At 35.3% G+C, this 19,379-nt stretch overlaps 1 protein-coding gene across 3 annotated transcripts in view; it reads right to left on the reverse strand.

The window, feature by feature from the left end:
* Positions 1-2,167: 2,167 nt before the first annotated feature.
* CFAP20DC (CFAP20 domain containing) overlaps positions 2,168-19,379 on the reverse strand; it is an 84,561-nt gene continuing 67,349 nt past the window's right edge. For all 3 annotated transcript variants that reach the window (XM_074835861.1, XM_074835862.1, XM_074835860.1), the window contains 2 exons: positions 6,930-7,021; positions 2,168-2,644 (listed from right to left, as the gene is read on the reverse strand). In XM_074835861.1, coding sequence (XP_074691962.1) covers positions 2,532-2,644; positions 6,930-7,021 — 205 coding nt within the window. In that variant the 3' untranslated portion in view covers positions 2,168-2,531. The remainder of the gene's footprint in view (positions 2,645-6,929; positions 7,022-19,379) is intronic.

Raw genomic sequence — 19,379 nt, forward strand, 5'->3', positions numbered from 1 at the left:
GATAAAATAGTACTGGGCGAATGACAGGAAAATGGAGTGTATCTGGACTTGCCTATGAACCTGTCTGGAACAACAGACTCACCCTGAACCTAGTGTCACTACCTGCCTGCCTCCTTATCTCATTAAAGGCGGGGATAAGAGCATGGAATCTCCAAGGACTCCCTTTTGTCCAAGCTTTGGATGGCCACTGGTCCACTTTTGTACGTGACACATTAGTGATTGCCTGCTGTGAAGCCAGGACAAGCATATCTACTCAGCCAGGCATTGGCAGACAATCCGCTGGACGTTTGCAGACTTCTGTCTCGTAAATAACAGACACCGGTTTGCAGCCAGTAGTTTTGTTGTTTGTTTTGTTTTTTTTTTCTCAAAGTGAGTAGTTATCTCGGTAGCATCAGTGACCCAGTCTGGATTCACAGTGCCCTACGACATCCAACCACTCCTGTGAGACGTGCAGCTATGAAAGGAAAATTAACATCACCTTTTAAATAGCCCTTGCCACAGGTACAGGGAGCATGGTCCTGGTGCTAGAAAGAAAGTGGTTCAATATGCGCAAGCATGTACAAGCTAGCATCTGGTTTTTGAAGGTCAAAATTATGATTTCATTGAACTTTTAAACTGATTATGGCATTAGCAAGAACAGGTACAAATCCTTCTGGGAGAAACAGGCTAAGGCAGCGTAAGTAAATTATCTCAGCACAGTATCTGTCTTCCTGTGGATTTCAGTGCTACTCTGACTTGAATCAATTTGTGATGATATGTTTGTACCTGCCACAGAAGCCAAATACACAATCTGATCTTATGCCAAGTCACTATTAACAACTGCATATTCAATTGATTCTAGGATATTCATCAACTGGGATCCATAATTACATATAATTTACAGACATACCATTTTAAATCACTTGCCAGTGAGCTTACTAAGCTCACTTTATGACATTCAAATACATTAGTCTTAAAATTTCACTGAGTAATCAGCTTGCAAGTAATTGCAGTGGAATAGCAGTGGATATAATCAAGTAGAAACTTAGAACAAGAATCACCAGAAATGCCTACAGATCACTTCTGCGATCTGATTTTGCCATTCCCTTCAACTGTCTCCAGAAAACTGTTACATACTGAACTGGTGGACCCCAAAGCTGTTCCACTACCTCAACTCTATTACAACACAACTCCGTGGACTTCTGTGGTGGGCAGAGAACGCCTGCCCATCATGTTTTCTTCAATACCAGGCAGCTGATTTTTTAATGATTTATTTACCCTTTGAGCAAGTGTCCTGGTGGGTGTTGGGGGGCCACTAGTGGCGAGCAGCACTGCACAGTGTTACAGAATCTCCCTCGCTCTGGGGCAGGAAATGGGCACTACTTGGAGCCAAGGAGCAGCCATGGCAATGCGGAAACTTCAGGATGAGATTAACTGGTTTTTAGCACAGAAAAAGCTTGACATGTCTCCATGCACAGTATTTTATTAATTTCATGTAATGATTTCATTTTCAAAGGTGATGTACAGTCTGGTTTATATCTACAGTCTTTCTCTACAGTCAATAGGGATAATTGATGTACCATAGGAAAAAAAATTCACAGTGATGCAGGTAATTTAAAACTCTAAGTTGGAACTTTAGGACCGTCACTGAAAACTGCACTGAAACACAATAGAAATGGGTTAAATAAATTACATTCTGTTACTGCAAGGTGTAATGGGAAAATTAATACAAACATGTAAGACCTGCACTCTGAGCACAGCTTCCCACATGAATCATATACACACCTTCTTGCCTCACATGAAACAAGACTCCAATTTTTGAGTGTTGAAGCAATCACTGTTACCGCTCTTCAGTCCTATGTAAAATCACATCAGCAAAGTAGAGACTAGCTGGTAGTCCCCAAGCCTGCCATATTTACCCTGTTGTGGTCTAGATTTATAACCTGCCTATGTGCACACCTTACAGTGCACTGCGCTGTACAGACTGTACCACCCTACAGCTTTGACATCATGCCATTACTGCTATATGCAACAGTAGAGAATTTCTTGAAGATGAGGAAAATACTGCTTTCTCTGATGCCTAATGGGAGAGAGTGAGCTTATGAAATGGAGGCCTTTGAACAACACACTGTATATCTTAGTGTACAAAGAATAAGATAGCTCAGAACCAATTAAAAATACACAGTAAGCAAGTAATGAATTTTTTTTACTTGAGTAAAACCGTAATTTACAGATAAACACCACAAATCTTCTTGATTCAACTTCCATTTGTTTCTGTAGAGAACCTCTGAATATTGGAAATAAATTAGACTAACAAATAAATGTCTTAGTCACAAGGAACTTTTATGTTATGCGATTTTCCACTGCATTAAAACTTAATACAAAACTATAAAAATAAGACACTATTTACAAAATATATTCATTTGTTTGCAAAACTACTGGTTAATTCAAGTTTTTAGTTACATCATAAATTATACAGCTCAGTCACACTTTACAAACAGTTAAAAGATAAACCTACTCTGAATACAAAATGATATTGTCTCATGATCTGACTATGCCAATTCATAGTACCTCCCAGAATCTGGATCAAAGTAACAGTTCAGACATGGATCATACAAAAGAGTCAAAACTTCCTCATCTTCTTCAGCATTGAAGTCATCTTCACCTGTGTCAAGCAGGAAAAGTAAGAATAAATCACTTAGACAATAACATGGAAATACTTTTCTGTCACATGACAGGTTTTTTCTTTAAAGTGTATAATCTTTTTACTTCTGAATTTTTACCTTCAAGATAAGAGCAATTCATATTTTTATCATATTTCTGAAGACTTGTACTTAGCTGAGGTGAAATCATGTCAGTCTGAGTTGGCTTAACAACTAGTCCGATGGAGCAGTTCAGCAGAAGTACCTTTACTGATAGTGGATGAAAGTGTTCCTAAGTGATATTTTTCTCAATAACCTCCTGAAACAATAATGTTTTAGCACGAGCAAAGACAGTCAGTGCGTACTTAATGCCTGTAAGAATGAAAGAATTTGAATGTCTGGTAACCAATATGTCACCTGAATGTCCAGTATAGGTAAATCTGCACAACAGGGCTTTCACTATCAGAGATAAAATATGACTCTTTCAGACAATAAAAAATTTAAGTCTAAGTTGTCTATAGTTATGTAAAATGCACGTATGTTTTCAAGTAACAGAAATGAATCCTTAGCCTAAAATACACTGATAAAGCCATACAGACTTTTATTACAGATGCTTTATGTATTGTAGCTCCTTTTCTAAACCTGTCTTTCATATAAGCTAAGTCTAAGTTACATGATCTATATCTTTTTGATAGGAAATAATTCACAGTTGAATGCAATCTGTATCTTGAATTTTGTCATAAATGTTCATCTTGTTCTCAGACTACTAATACAAACAGAATGCTTTGTATGCCCTAACACTTCATAGTAAGTAATGGCCTGTTATGCTAACAGCAGCAGTTTCACAACACTGAGAATCTATTTACAGCCAGGATCACACAACGATATATAGGTTACATTATCTAGAGACCAGAAAGTAGGTTGGTGCATTTAATGCATACAGAAGAAGCGTGCACTTTATCGTTTCAGAAGAGATTTCATTTTTGTTTCCTCCGTAGCATTAACAAATACCATCAGAAAGAAACTGTCTTTTACTGTAAGCAAAGGTAAAGCTAAATTGTTGCCCTCCCTGCTGTGGGTACTTCATCAGGCCTGGCAAGCTAAATGAGGTTAACTGAGATATTTTGTTTGGATAGCTCATGGGAAAAATTATGCAGCATAGAAAGAAGGCGTAGAACTGAATTTCTACACTTCAGATCATAGTGCACAAGCAAATGGTATTCATGCCTCATTCCCTCACACAGCCTTACATTTTCACCTGAAAACCTGTTGTTATTTCCACTGAATTCTTCCATTTATTATTTTGATTCTCCTTGCCTATGCTTCTTTTCAAAATTATTCTCTTTTCTTCTCTAAGATTAAATCTCCTTCCCTCTTTACCTTGCAACTGGCCTCTCAAGATACTCCCTGGTTTGATTTAGGAATAAGAAGTTCTTCAGACTCATCAGGGGTATACCTCTTTCCCTGTATGCCTTGAATTCATACCAAATCAGAATTAGTTTGCATCCAGGACTAGTTGGATTTATATCTTTATAGCAATAATTCCCTGCATGTATTTTCATGTGAACAAGAAGAGGACTTAGTTTTTCTAGATGTACCTTGTTTTTAAAGTTAGGCTTCTTTCTTTTAGCATCTCACAGTATCTGCAAACGCATTTTAAGGCATTTCTAGATGTTGCAACAGATTTCCAATAGCAGCATAGAGTATTCAGTTTTGAACAGATTAGAAAACCATATGAAAACCTCACTTCTGTTGTTCTACTTCCTAAAAAGAAGCCCTAATTAAATCAAGTGACATTCTTCTACAATACTCAACTAATGTGTAACAGTTATGTTAGAAGTCATCTTTTTATGTTCAAATGGTATATTGTGTGCAACCTGGCCATATGTAGGAATGAAGTGTCTGTGGGCACATTAACTGATAAACAAGTGAATTTCAAAGAAAATTTCCATAGCTGTTTATGCTGCCACCATCCATACTTTTGGGGTTGAAGCTGCTCAGAATTGCATGAAAAAACCTCCTGGCAGTTTAAATTGAATATCATGGTGAAATCACAATGAAAGCTTTTGTTTGTAAATCACTACAAAATTAACCAGTCTTTTAGGCTAAAAAAGAACTTGATTTAAAATAAAAACTGAAGTCTGTGATGTACGTTATAGAGAGATGAGTATTTTTTAGTTCTGAGCTGGAAGAAGACTGAAGATAGTTAGTAAACTGCCACATTAAATGAAATGCTGCCCCACTCAAATCAGGGGAGCTATTGTTTTATGGAGAAAAGCTTTTGCTCAAGATGTCTAAACCCAGATTACAAAGAATGGAGAAGGCATGTAGCAGCTTTTTCTGAACTCTGAAATAAGTGTACAAATAACTGTTTTGTTATTTGGATTTTGTTAACACTGTTTACATAGCCACCATAGTCTGAAGAACTAAAACAAAGTTTCCCTTTTCACAGAAATATATTTTCACTGTATTCTATGTTTTAATATTAGAAAATAGCTTGTAGCAAGTCTCACTTTAAGATACATGGATCATATTCATATGATGTAAGTCAACTCCACTGGATCAGCTGTCAGTGAAGGGATGCTGAAAAGAATATTTTCTCTGATATGATCCTTGAACGTTGAACTATGGTGCTCAAATCTGTAATTATGGACTGCAAGGTTACTATATGACTATTGTCAACAGCTGTAGTGCAAGAAAGAAGACTCTTCAGTGCTGTGGTTCCTAGAGCACAATCTTAAGACAAGTAACAAGATACAATAAAGTAAGTTCCAGAGAATTTATGATTCTGCCTTTGTCACTTACTGTGGAAACTTTCTTGTATGACTTATTAAGATAAATGAAATTATCTATAAATCAGAAATATCAATGCCCAATAAGGGAAAAATCTATGGAAATGTATCATATTTATGAGTCTAAATTTTCCTCTTGATTGTCTTGTGAAACCTGTTGACCAGAAGACTACTTCTCATTACATCTCCCTATTTAACTATGCACTATGAATGGTGCAAATGTTAAGAAAGGAACAATACTGTAAAATACTTTCTTAGAAATGAATCACCTTTTTGCCCCAAAGTTATGCCCCAACTTATATATATATAAAAAAAATATATTTTATATATATTATATATAACTCTATATATAGTATATAGAGATTTTCTGTTTTCCAAATGTGGAATCAAAGACACATGATGTAAAATATTTCAGCATAAAGGAAAATGAGTTTAGGAACAATTCACAAAGTAGTTTGGAAATGATAGTGTGAATAACAGAAGAGATCCAACAAATTCCCAATTTATAGATAATAATGCAATTTTAAAAATTTACAGAAATTCTAGCTTTACTGCAGCAAGCCTTGGATTTCATACTAACATAAAAAATTCTCAGAGACCTATCACAAATTTATATCCAACATGCCTTTATCTCAAGGATTACTGCCCGATTCTCTTTGGCTTACTTAGGACCCTTAACAAAACATATTATTTGATTCTTCAAAGCAAGGTCCCTTCCTGACAGCAGAATTCTATTTTGCTGTCATAAACAATTACAAATATACATCTGTGAAAACATTCCCAACTTGAGGGGCCTCATCTATTTTAGACAGTAAATCACTGAGACATCTTCATCCCTTGGGCAGACAAAATACACAGGTCGGATTTATGAGAGTTCACACTGAATTCCCCAGACTTGAAGAAAAATGTAGATATCTACCCTGTTTCCTAAGACAACCAATAAGAAAAAAGGGTATTTGAAGCAACCAATGTATTTGTTTTATTCTACTGTTGCTGACTTTCCAGTTTCAGCTAAGTACTTTGTCATTCTCTAAGAAAACAGCATTAATAAACAAAAACGTGTAACGCTTTAGGTGGTGACAACATTCTTTACATGCTGAGATTTCATTTAAGGCTAAATCTGATTTTTTTCTTTATAAGAGAAGTATCACTTACGTAAATGTAATTGTACTTCTGAATAAGAATGTTTAGTCTTTGCGTTCTTTCTTTCATAGGTTTGCCATCCCCACTAGCATAAATTCCTTATTTTAAACAAATAAAATGCATTTTTTATGAGTTAATCCATATCAAGCCAGAACGTTAGGAAACTGCAACTGCATAAGTTATTCTTCAATCAGAGGCAAATAATACTGCACGGAAAACTCTGCTAGCTTGAGATGAGAATAATAAATAAGAGAACTTGGAACCAAAATGTAGCAGTATAGAAAACTATGAAAGGCAGCACCAGGACTACAGAAACAGCATTTAGAAATTACTTTCTACCCAGGTCCTTTTCATTGTCTTCATAAATTCCTACCTGGAATACTCTGATTTGTTGAAGATCTAGTGTTCTCTTCCAGTTGTTGGCTTCCAGGAATGATGGGGGGACTGAACATGTTCAACCAGTCCCTGAAAAATACAAATCAAAGTATCATTAATAAAAGCACAGTTTGTGTTCCTGTTTGTTCTAATTCTTTTGATTATTAAAAAAAAATTTCAAAGGAAATTGCAGGTTGTAGAGCATTATGAAACAAAATCAAGCTGGATTTTATTATTATAAAAATAAACTTTACAGTTAATACAATTCTTAAATGATAAAGCTTCCTTCCTTAGCCTTTTCACTTGTTCTGTTCACACTAAAATCTGTGTTTAAAGTCAGGTTTGCTTTGCAGATTTCAGCTGCTATTGCCCTCTCAGCAAAAGGTGTACATGAGGTGTGACCCATAATCCACAGAGCTATACTTTGAGAGCCTACGGGACTCATGAGAATCTTTTTCTGAGGAATAAAGACTTGGGATGAACAACCCGTGTTTGATGAAAGACTGTGGGGTCAATTTGTTTAAAAATCCTTACCCTCTCTAAGGAAAAAGGCTTAAAACAGTCACAAGAGATGTGTTTGGTTACCATTGACTTGGCCCTGCTTGGAGCCCCCTGTAATAGGTTGACATAGCAAGTGGTGTATCACTTACAGTCTGGATGGTTGGTAAGTTAGAGCTGAGCTTAGACATGAAATGGATGCCACTAACAGTGCGATACCAACTCAGTAGTCATGAACTGTGGGACAGCTGATTTGTATTAAATAATTTAATCTTTCCAGTTTAATTTAACTTTAAAATTTTTCAATAAAGGAATGGAATTAGTGATCAGCGCTAAGAATAATATACTAACAGTTTTCTAGTGTTTTTAAGAAGGAAACATTGGATGTTATTATTGATAGTATTGATGATATTGGAAAAAAAAGCTTTGTCAGGTAAATACATTGCAAACAATTGTTTATAACGATTTTTTATTGTTATAAAATACATTATAAATAACGTAAATAAATAAAATTGTTACTGAGCATAACATGATTTTAGCTACTAGCAAGACTATAGAAAGGACTCTTCTCAACACGGCTGTCACATATCTGGTTTGCTTCTGTAAAGAAAAAAATTTTGATGGGATCTTTATTATAGAGGAGGGAGTACAGACCTTCTTCACCTATTCAATTTAATAGACAATTTATGTCTCTCCTGAAGACTACTTTGTGATAGCTTTTCAAAATTATTTTCACGTTATCATACATTCATGCAAAGTTCAATGTTCATTTCACATACACCACTTTATGATACACTGTCTTTGTTACAGCTCAAAGAAAGGAAAACAGAACAGTTGTTGTTATTGTTACTGCTTTTTATTGCAAACTGAACTGCGTATTTTTCACTGAAAAAGTCACTGATATTATACTATCAATCAGAGAAAGACAGCCCTGGAAGGCCACATCTGTCACAAAGTTAAGACATTCCTTGTGCAGGTGACCACTTCTTGTAATTCTTTCTGTATATGAAACTAATCCCTGCACACTGTGCATAGCTGATGTTTCCTTAAGTTCCCATCTCTCCTCTTCCAACAGTAAAAAGCTATAGCACAGCAAAACTTCCATATAACCATTAACTAGACTAAATAATTGCAAGTTAACACTTGAACACAGAATTTGAGGGACCTCAGTAAATCATCTCATTTTGATAGAAGCAGATCCATCCCTTCTGACCAACCTATTTCACTGCAAGGTAAGGGGAATGGAAGGGAAAAGGGGTGTTTACATTCCCTTATGTTTGCTTCATGCTGATGGGGACAGTGCAGCTCTACAGAGTAAATTAAACTTGGTTTGGGGTTGATTCAATTTACATCTGGCCACGGCTGTTCTAACAGCTGGCACAAAAACGTGATGCATGCAGACTTGTGCTAGGGGCCAGGGAGATTAGCCAGAGCTGTAGAGGCAACTTCAACATCCATGGCTTCGTCTAGACGGGATGAATTTTTCCAAACCTTGACAGACTTCTTTACATTGCCAGACTGTAATTGTCTCAACTCAACTGTCCAACACCAAGTAAACAGGAAATGTACTTCCACTTTCTGAAAAGCCTTGATGATCTTACGTAAGGTTTGCTCCTGACATAGAAATCTGGTAAGGCTCAGTCATGTGTTATAATTGTTAAAATACGCCAACTGCTTTTTTTTTTTTTGTTAGTTCTGCTACTTCTGGACTTGCTATTGATTCCACATCATCTCCTGTTGGCAGGTACACATAATCTGGGGTGAATCAGGGGACAACCACCTATCTGTTTGCAGCCAAAATGGAAAAAACTAATTTTCTGCCTCAGGAAACAGAACTGCTGGTGTAGAAATCCAGCAAGTAGTATAGTAGATTTAAAGGAAGAGATATTGAATTTTCCATCATTTCAGTATGTAAAAAACATACTTCAAACTTTTTTTACGCCATCATATTATTTTCACATATATGGCCAACTCCACAACCAATCATCCTCTTCTGCTGTTCAGCTAATGACAGTGAGAACTGGTACAAGCAATCCACACAGCAATATGCCTGCCTAGATATCTCATTATTAGCTCTCTCTGCCATTGCTCACCATATTTGCATTCCTCGAATACAGCCAAAGACCCTTCGTTTACACCAAAGCTTCAAAAGTTTTTAGGAGTAACAGTTAATAACAGTTGCTATGTTATCCAGTGGTATGGTAGAATATATTTTCCATTTCTGCCACTTGCCTGGGTGCTTTGTGCTGCCTCAGAATCAGCCAACATAAGCCTAACACTAGAATCTGACCATGCACATAGGATGTGGTCAGAGAGCGTGAAGCATTATCACTTACCTGGTTCTCTACAGTTGCACTAAACGCAATGTCAGCAAAGGCAATCTCTTGAAGAAACTGCAGCAATTTTAGAGAAGGTAAGGAAGAACTACTAGTGTCAATCTACATCTCTGCTTCCCAAGCTACTCTTTCTTATAAATTCACGACAGATTTTTTAAAAGACAGGGATGTTTGAGATCCAGAGGACTAGAATACTTCTGCTAGCAAGACTGCTGAAGCAAAAGTGGTGCAAGGACAGAGGAAAGACAGTGCTTGCTTCTAAAGAGAATTATCTCAGACAGACCAACAAATGTAGTTAGAAAAGTAAAGAAGTTTTAGAGTATATATGCAGTTCTACAGGTCTGGCACAAAATAGAAGAATTTAAAGATATGTGTTTTTCATATAAAATATGTATCAGAGAATTTCTAAAGAAAATAGTTGGTACCTGGAAGGCAGAGAGGATGTTAGTAAGAAGGAAAGAAAGATAATAAGGCAATTACCTCCAATAGAAAAGAACTCCAATAGAAAAGAGACAATTCATTTAGGGAACATCAAGGGAGCAAGGTAACCATGTGTCATTAAACCAGTATTTCTGTTAAATTAGTAGTTCTTATTACTCAGGAAATTTATGAATTTTAGTTTGAAGTCTCATCTCTGGAAGGTCTTCCTGAAAGATCAAGTTTGAGAAATCAGAGATAGGATGACTTGTGAGTAGCTGGATGATTTTATCTTTGATTGTGTCCTTCATTTATTGGAGCCAATTCCGGTGTAAAGGACTTGTTCAGTTTCATCTTTATATTGATTTTGATGCATCTGGCTCAGTAGATGAATAATTATTTTCTCTAGGAAGTGCAAGTGCAAGATCTAGGGATTTTGATGGTTCTAAAGGGAGGCAAAGGAGTTTTTACTTATGATAGAGGCAACAGAGATGTGTTGGCAAGTTTAATATTTCCTATTAAGACAGTCTAGATTTAGTTCATGTTTTCTTCTCTTGATGTCCAAGAAAAACTGTTTTGCTATTCAAACCCCTCCGACCAAGACAAGTAATCAAAACACTACAGTATTACAGATTCATTGTTGACTTAATATTACTTTTAAGGTTGAAACATTTTACATTAAAAAATTTACATATTAAAAATGGTTTATTACTTCCACAAGTGAGTTATCAATATCTAAATCAACTTTTTCTAAAACCTTGAAAAAAATTTTTTAAAAATCTCATGTGTGCTGAAATCTTCTTGGCCAAATTGCAGTAGAGAGTAAATACTAGCAGTTGATAAACTTCTGAAAAGTGGGTTTACAGTGGTAATTCTGATAGATGCTGTAGTCTAGTCGTCAAGACAGACTTTTCCACAATGAAATCTGCAGTTGCTTTTAGGAAGCAACTAAAGTGTGTGTGTGTGTGAGACAGAGTGTATGAGTTAATTTTTTTTTAAAAAAAAAAAAAGAAAACCTGAAAAATTTGTAGACCTTGCTTAAAAGCAGAGCCCAGCATGGAGACAACTGGCAATATTCTGAGAAATGCAGTCTGTGGCCTGTGTTCCCATTTATTGTGTTTTTATTCTGACTGAATAAAGAATATTTTTTGGTGAAACTTCTTTAAGAAGCTAGTTTATCTCCTTAAAACAGAAAAGCTAACCAGACATTCTGTCTAATTAAAGACACTCTATTTATGCTATCAATGCCTTCAGCTGTAATCAATACAATCAACATGTAATAAACTATCTAGAGCTTTCCTGATAACAATGTGGAATGCTAAGTACTATCTTTTGACATTGTGAGTTGCATTGTATGAAGGCTCAGAATAGCTTCCACACACATTCAAAGTATCATGCACCTTTAATACTTGCACTGAAATTCTTCATTATTCTGAAAGCTATTCTCCATACCAAAATATAATTAAAAATGTTATATAATCTTGCTATATTACGGTCTTTACTTAAAAAATTCTTTCAGAAAATGTCATATCTTGAAATATCATGATAGCTGAACTGTGATGGAAAGCAAAAGAGTGTTTTGGACTTATGAACATTGTTTTCAGTTTTATGCCAGTATGTTAAATCTTGCAGAAAATGGCATCCATCGGCAAAATCTGTTGAAAAAATTAGCGATGCTTTATTAAGTAGCACTTATCAATGACAACGTATTAAAATTATTACCATCAACAGAAATCTGAAGAATCAGAGAGTTTTGTTTTAAATCTTAATGAACACCTTTGATACTTTGATTTTTTTACAGATATTTTTGTGTTTTAGTCTATCTTACTGGCTGGACTGAGAAAATGGCAAATCACTTAGTATAAAGACTTTTAACATTGCTGTGAACTGAGATAGCATACTTTATTGTATTTCTTTTGTATCAGATTTAATTTGCATTACTTAAATCAATGGGATCATTTAATCCACATTATTAACAAAATTAAAATGCTTTGAAGTTATACTATGGTTTTGTCCAACAGTCTATATAGGAAATAAAAGGAATATTCAAATTATGCAGTCAGCCTGGAAGTATACTTTAAAAATGCAAGGCAAGGGCTACATTATATCAAATCAGGGAATGAAAAAACATCAGTTTTGTATCACTAAGAACACACCAAACTGACAGACTATTAAGTATCTAAAGAGTATGATCAATAAAGAACATGAAAGATGATATTTAACTGCATAAACTACTTAGTAAATCTTTATGAATAAGAGAGAACAGGCTTGTGCCTGAGCCATAATACAAGGAACACATTTGCTCAATTATTTTTTACAATGGATAATTTGACTAACTCTGTGGAGGGCCAGAGTATCAAAGTATCAATGAATCGAGAGTATAAAAATATTTTAAGGAAAAAAGGACCATTCTTGACATCTTGTACAACTAAAATCTTAGCACATACTTCTGTTGTATTAGTAATATTTAATACCACATGAAGCAAATTCTGCTGAAAATGCTTAATGTGAATAAGTAATACTTTACCACAGTTCACTGAATGCAAAGTGCCAGCTCATATCAAAAGTACAGTTCAGTATAGCCTAAATACTCAATTCAGCTAAGATGAAGACCTATTTTTCTCACTTGTTTGGATTTTTAATTATATCTATTTAAGAAAGGTTGTTAGAGACTGAGTTCTTAGACAAATCAATAAAAAGTCACCTAGCTTTGTAACCCTCACCAATTCCCCGCTACATTGTTTTTGGAGCATGCATTACTTGTTAGGCTCCTCTAGATTAGCAGATCTGAATTTTCAATTATTTACATAACTACTGAACTTCATGCATGTGTGTAACTTCATTAACTTAAATCAGATTACCTATACACACCTATTTGGGTTCTGCTTTGTAATATGTCAATGATGTATGCATAATGGGAGGTTGGGTTTTTTAATAGAAGTATTCCCATAGAAACAAACCCTTCAATAATAGTTTCAGTAGTGAAGCAAGGACTATATGTAGCCTGTTAATATTAAGATTTGTTTGTGTTATGTACAAAATGCAATCATATTATTTGAAAAAGTGTTGAAATAAAATTTCAGGTCCTGCCACTACAGATGTCTGTATAATCGTGAAGTAATCTGAGCCTTAAGTTGTCCATTATTGCACCTCAAATGGTTTAAACAATTTCAATTTTTGAACATTCTTAAAGTTTTTACATAAATATGTCATAAACCAAGAAACATTCAATGTTAATTTATACTTCAGTAACTGTTCAGTGCTACTCAGCTCCAGGTGGGAAAACCAGTATCTTTAAAATGGAAAACTGAGTGAGTATACAAAAGAAGAAGATGATGAAGATATACTACCAAAGAATATAGAGTATACTTATACATACAAATCAAGGATTTTTGAATGCACATTTTAATAAAAATCTTGAAAAATAACATAAATATACATGTCCATATGACTTTGCATGAATTGAAAGCTCTATTTTCAGAAGTATTTAAGGGCAATCTAGCAATACGTTAATGATTAAAAAAATGCAAGCCATGAACTACATTGTATTATTCTCCTGGAGTGTTATTGTAGTTTCAAAATATCATTAAATCAGCACAAACCAACACTTATCATTTCCTGCACATTTTTCACAGTGAGCTGCATTCTGACTATGAGTAATCTGTTAATATGTTCTTTGCCTCACAATCCGTCAAAGTGACAGATTCATTCCATCCCTAATACATAATATCTTCATTTACTGTATGCCTTACTGGAACTTTCTTTTTTTGCCAGCACTAAGATTTAGAAAATCACAAGCATATTTACAGAATGCCTCTTTCCTTCCTCCAAACCACTTCAGCAAGTCCAGTCTGCCAAATACCATACTTCTAATGGAGGCAGAGAGACCTCCTAAAAAACTAAAGTATTTAATTTTCAATGAATTAGTAACTAAAAAAGAGATCATAAAAAGGACAAGTGCAACTGTGCATGGAAGACCTGAATCTGCTCTTAAAGTCTTAAATCTGTAAATGAACTGGTTTACGGGTGCTAGATTAGATTCAAGGGTAACAAAGGAGCTGTGAATTCTACTTATTAAACAAGGTATTTAGATAGTGCAAGGTGCTATTACAAGTGTGTACAGTACAATCATGCTGTCTGGTATTAGCTGAAAGTTTGACCTGTTAATGCTATCCCATTTTTCTTTCATTATCAAAGTTCAAATGATAAATTTTTGCAGGTTATTAAAAACATACAGTGTCATCTACATCAGTCTAAAAATATGAATGACCTGAATTTGGAGGTTTAACAGCTTAGTAACTAATATATTGTGCCATTAAATACATAAAGCTTCTATCATAGCTTCTGTTAAATGACAGTAACATTGGAATTTACTTAAAGACTAAACCTCTAGTTCATCATCATGTTAGCTTGCTGGCTAGATTATAGTCTCAATATTCACTAGCAATATAAATGACACTAGTAGCAAACCCCAGTGTTTTATCATCTAATTTAAGCGAGATACTAGCCCTTTCTTCCTTGCTAGTTTTGATTCGTTTATCAGAAGATCAGCTGTATAAATTGTAAGTAATGAATTTGCAAAGGTGTATTAAAATTCCTTCATGTTAATCTAATCTTAAGCAAGTAAATTCTCATAACTACATCAGATACTCAATGATCACTTAATCAAATGGATTTTCACATTTAATGAAGTGTCCATTAGGTAGGGTGTGCTTCCTTTTTCACAATTTTTAACAATTAAATAAACCATTCATTTAAAAAATTGTATTTTAATATTCCACCAGTTCAGGAAACACCCGAATCTAGTACCTAACGAGTCTTGTTGCAATTAAAGTAATTCCTTTTCTCTGCAGCCAGTCACCAACAGCATCTTACTGTTCTATGCATCTCAGATGTAGACTGCACCCCATTTAACTTTTAATGGATGACATGGAGCCAGAGGGCTTTTAAAAATCAATGGAGAGACATGACTCAACAGAGCATTAACTTTAATATTATCAAACTTGTTAAAGGTGATGCTGTTGAATGTTCCTAGTCTGTGAAAACTACCTTTCTTTTTCGGAAAAGTCAAACAAAAGTATGCAAGAAAACTCCGACCTTTTAGTATATTAATGCAATGAATGGTACAGCATGAAGTTGGAAACTTAATCATCACAAAGTGAGAAGTATGCTACCTCTGTTTAATTCTCAAAAAACATCAAGTTTTGTCAACAATAAATGTAAAAATAACATAAAGGAATCCAAATCAAAACTCTTGCACAGATGATACCAGAATAGAGGGAAGGGAGGTGTTGGCATGTGTGCCCTTGGAAACCCAGATAGTTTTGCTCTGTCGGAGAGTGTTGTATGCATATGTATGCAAGTCAGTCAAGGGGGCTGACTTGTCTGTATTTAAATAAGCTTCCAGTTCAGAAGGTGGATGGAGGAATAAATATGTATTTCCATAGATAGGGGGCTGGTTAGTGGTAGTAAGCTTTTTCTCTCCAGCAAAGGGAACAATACGACTGGTACAAACCTATTTGGAAGCTTGCCTGCCCTGTGAACTACCCTAAAATCCCAGTGGTCTAAGCGCTGTCAGAAGTTGGACTCAGACCTTAGATGCTGGCTTGTGGCTGCACCGACGTGTCTTGTCATCTGCAAACACTAGAGATCCCCTGGAAGAAGACATGCTGGCAAAGGGCCACAGCAACAGTTCAGCTGAGTACTGAAGGAGAGATCGCAACACTGTGAACAGGGAATCCCAGGCTTGGTACGAGGTAACACCTATCTCTTCCTTTCAGTCAAAAAGATCTTAGAGGCATGTAAAATCTTTTACTACTTATTCTCCATCTCTACATATAAGCACAGTCAGACAACTCTGAATGGCCCAGAATATTGAGAAAAAGCGTAGAACGAGTAAAAAAATATTTTTGGTTAGTCCTGAAGCTACAAAAAAAAAAGAGATAAACTACCTTATATTAACATAGATGCAACAGCACCTTTGAAAGCATTTGCCATGTTTTATGTTCAAACCCTTGGAGTATATGCTGCCACGTTTTCATGTTCTCAGATTCCCATACAAGGGAAAATAATTTTTGGATTATTTTAACAAGCTTTTACATGTTAGCCATTTAGTTCTCAACAACCCTGCTGCAGCTAAGCTTTTTACCATCATGATTAAAAAATTTAACCTTTTCAATTAGATGTTTCCTGTGCCATTTGTTTCTTTTGTCGTGTTCTTTTTCATGCATATTATAGCCTGACAAATGCAGCAGAACTTTGCTAATTCAGATTAACGACTGGGAGACCTATTGCAATTACGCTGTTTTGTGGATGAGTAAAGTAACTGAATAAGTACAATGAAAAAACAAAGTAGATTTTGTGATACATTGTTCTTGTTCACTTATTTTGACAAGTGTTGTGTAATTTTATAATACTTCATAATGTAATATTGTCTGTTTTGCAGGAGTAATGGAGTTGTATGACTTTGATCTTGTAATGAATCATAAAAATAAATACGCCTCTTTGCTTGCAAAACTCCAATCTTTAACATGCTTCTTAACTTTAAGTTATTCTGCTATTTAAGCCTTTGCTTGAAAATATGTGAGACAAAGACCTTTTCTGTCTGAATTTCACAGCATGCATGTTGGAGAAATTCTGGTGTAGTGCAAATAACTGTTACAACTACAATCCTTTTACTGCACCGTTCTGTAGGCGAGTTTAATCTTACTGAATCTCTCAGTGGTATAACAACACATGCATCAGCTATTGGAATGTTTAGTTTTCATTTGGGACAGATGAGAGTACTTGAATGGTAGTCTCAAAGCTGAACATTGAATACTTGAGAGTTTGCAGTGGATGTGTTTTTGTGCTGGAATCATGGATACATTATGCAAATTTCAGGTGCCATGATAATGGCACTATTTATGGCAACAATAGGTTCTAAAAAAAGACTTATCTAGCAGAAACTTTCAAAGAAAGTGAAAGAAATAATTTACTTCCTAAAATCAATGGAGTGGTCAGAGTTATGCATAGAAAGAAATGTTCATTATATTTAACTAATATACCAGAATTTTACCAACAATCAAATTTGAAAAGAAGTTAAAAATGTATTTAGTTACAGGAACATATTTATCCATTTTATGATTCATTATCTGAACTACTGTGCAAGCATATCATTACAAAAATAAGAAAATCACATTGTTTGATAAAGTAGTAGTTAAGGCTATGGGTTCTGCTTTTTTTTTTCTTAAGGTAAAACCTAAAATTTATTCTGAAAAGTTTATAGTTATTGTCCTCCTCAAACATGCTGATCTCCATGTCAATGAACCATTGCTTTGTGATGATAAATCTTGTATCTATAACATTTATCATAATTGAAGAGAAACCTTTACCAAAAAAAGGGAAGAAAATGTTATTAGCTTTTTTTGGGTTAGTTTTGGTTTGGGGTTTTTTTGGGTTTTGGATTTTTTTTGATTGCAGAGGAAAGAAGATTGATGACATCCTGATCAGCCTAATGTAACACCTGTAGGTTACAACGACAAGACAGCTTGCTTTAGTCAGTCCATACCAAGCCCATGTGAAGTGAGGTCAGTGACTATTCATCATTTGTCAAAGACTGTGGGCCCTTATCAGCCAATTATAGATACAAGGAACTTTATATTACATCCACAAGTGGCAAAGCTACAAAGGACTTAAATCACAGTACAGTGGTGACACTTTTTACAGCTAAAACAGAAATCTAGACAAAATGCTGGCCTGAATAGCATCATATTTCCATTTTGCAATTTTAGTAAACATTTCATAATATCATTGGTTTTCCTTAAAATTGTAGGGACCTCATATGCTCCTTAGTTTTAAGAGGTTTGTTTTTTATTCACAACAAACTCACTGACGGAATCTAATTTAAACTAAAAAAAATCCCACTGAAGAAGCAACTGACTTCCATGGACAGAGCAGATAAATCTAGATTTTACAAGTTAGCTACTGGACTGGCTCAAGGATGGTCCTGAATCCTACTACTTCAGAGCAACTGTAACCTCACTTTTCAAGGCAAAACCTATGGAGATGATAATCTCCATGGATGCAGGTCAGAGGGTCATGGAGAAGACCAAGACACTGGCAAAGGTGGATAGGAGCCTGATAAAATGACATCTCATCGCTTCTTCAGATTCTTGCTGGAATTTTGGAGCTGACAATCTACATCATCAGCTACAGATGGACTCTCAGGATCAGCAAGGAGGCCTAAGATTCCTCTCCTGTCCCCACAGTGGGTCATGACCATCCATCAGGTGCGGCAAACTCCAACACATAGGGCTGAAAGGGCAGGGTCCACTCTATACTGATGCATACACACACTTTCACATACCAGCCTGGGACGTGTGAGCTTCTAGCAGCACAGGGGAGACAGAGGTGGAGCTAACAAGGGTGTACAGTTCTATTTACTCCTGGTAATTCTGTGCAGGTAACCGTGACCAAGGCCACAGCAGAGGCACAGACTATACTTCAAAAGATCATTTTCACTGACTGATACACTAATTAACTTCTACAGATTCCAACCACCCTTGGAAAAGCTGTCAGCCCCACACACATAGAGTAGTATGAGGTTGTTTTTAGAGCTGTAAACATATGAAACCCACCAGCCACTAATAGAGACAACAAATTAAACTTTAATTTAAAAACTGTTTTAATTTGTGAATGAAAAACAGCTTGATCACTCATTCTTTCGTTTGAGACCACTAATCAATAGACTTCCGCATAAAATGATGCCTGTGTTTTATGTGCAGATCTTACATTTTTGGCTATAGTCTGAATCAGGCAGACATTTACTATCATCAAATATTTGTGCCTACAAATCACTATGGGAATATTTTTTTTTAACATGTAGAGTTAAATGTCTGGGTAAAACCTAACTGAAAATTTGTCTGTACATTTTGTATGAAATTACTTAAGTAAAATATACTTCTTGTGAATGGATACCCAATGAAATGTTGAAGTATTTGTGTTCTACTTTAGTGCAGTTCTGGGGAACAGCTGTTTGAACTTCATAGGAACAAATTTTATTGGGTAGTTTGGGAAGAGTTGAGTAGGGTGCTGAGAGAGGATCTAGTGAGGCAGTACTTAGAAGATAGGTTTCAAATTATATAAAAAAAACCCTCTCTCAAAGATAGAAAAATCAGCTTTTATGAGAAATAAATTTTCTGGAGACCATCTATAGA

Source organism: Strix aluco, chromosome 11 (assembly GCF_031877795.1).
Source record: "Strix aluco isolate bStrAlu1 chromosome 11, bStrAlu1.hap1, whole genome shotgun sequence".
Classification (NCBI taxonomy): Eukaryota; Metazoa; Chordata; class Aves; order Strigiformes; family Strigidae; genus Strix; species Strix aluco.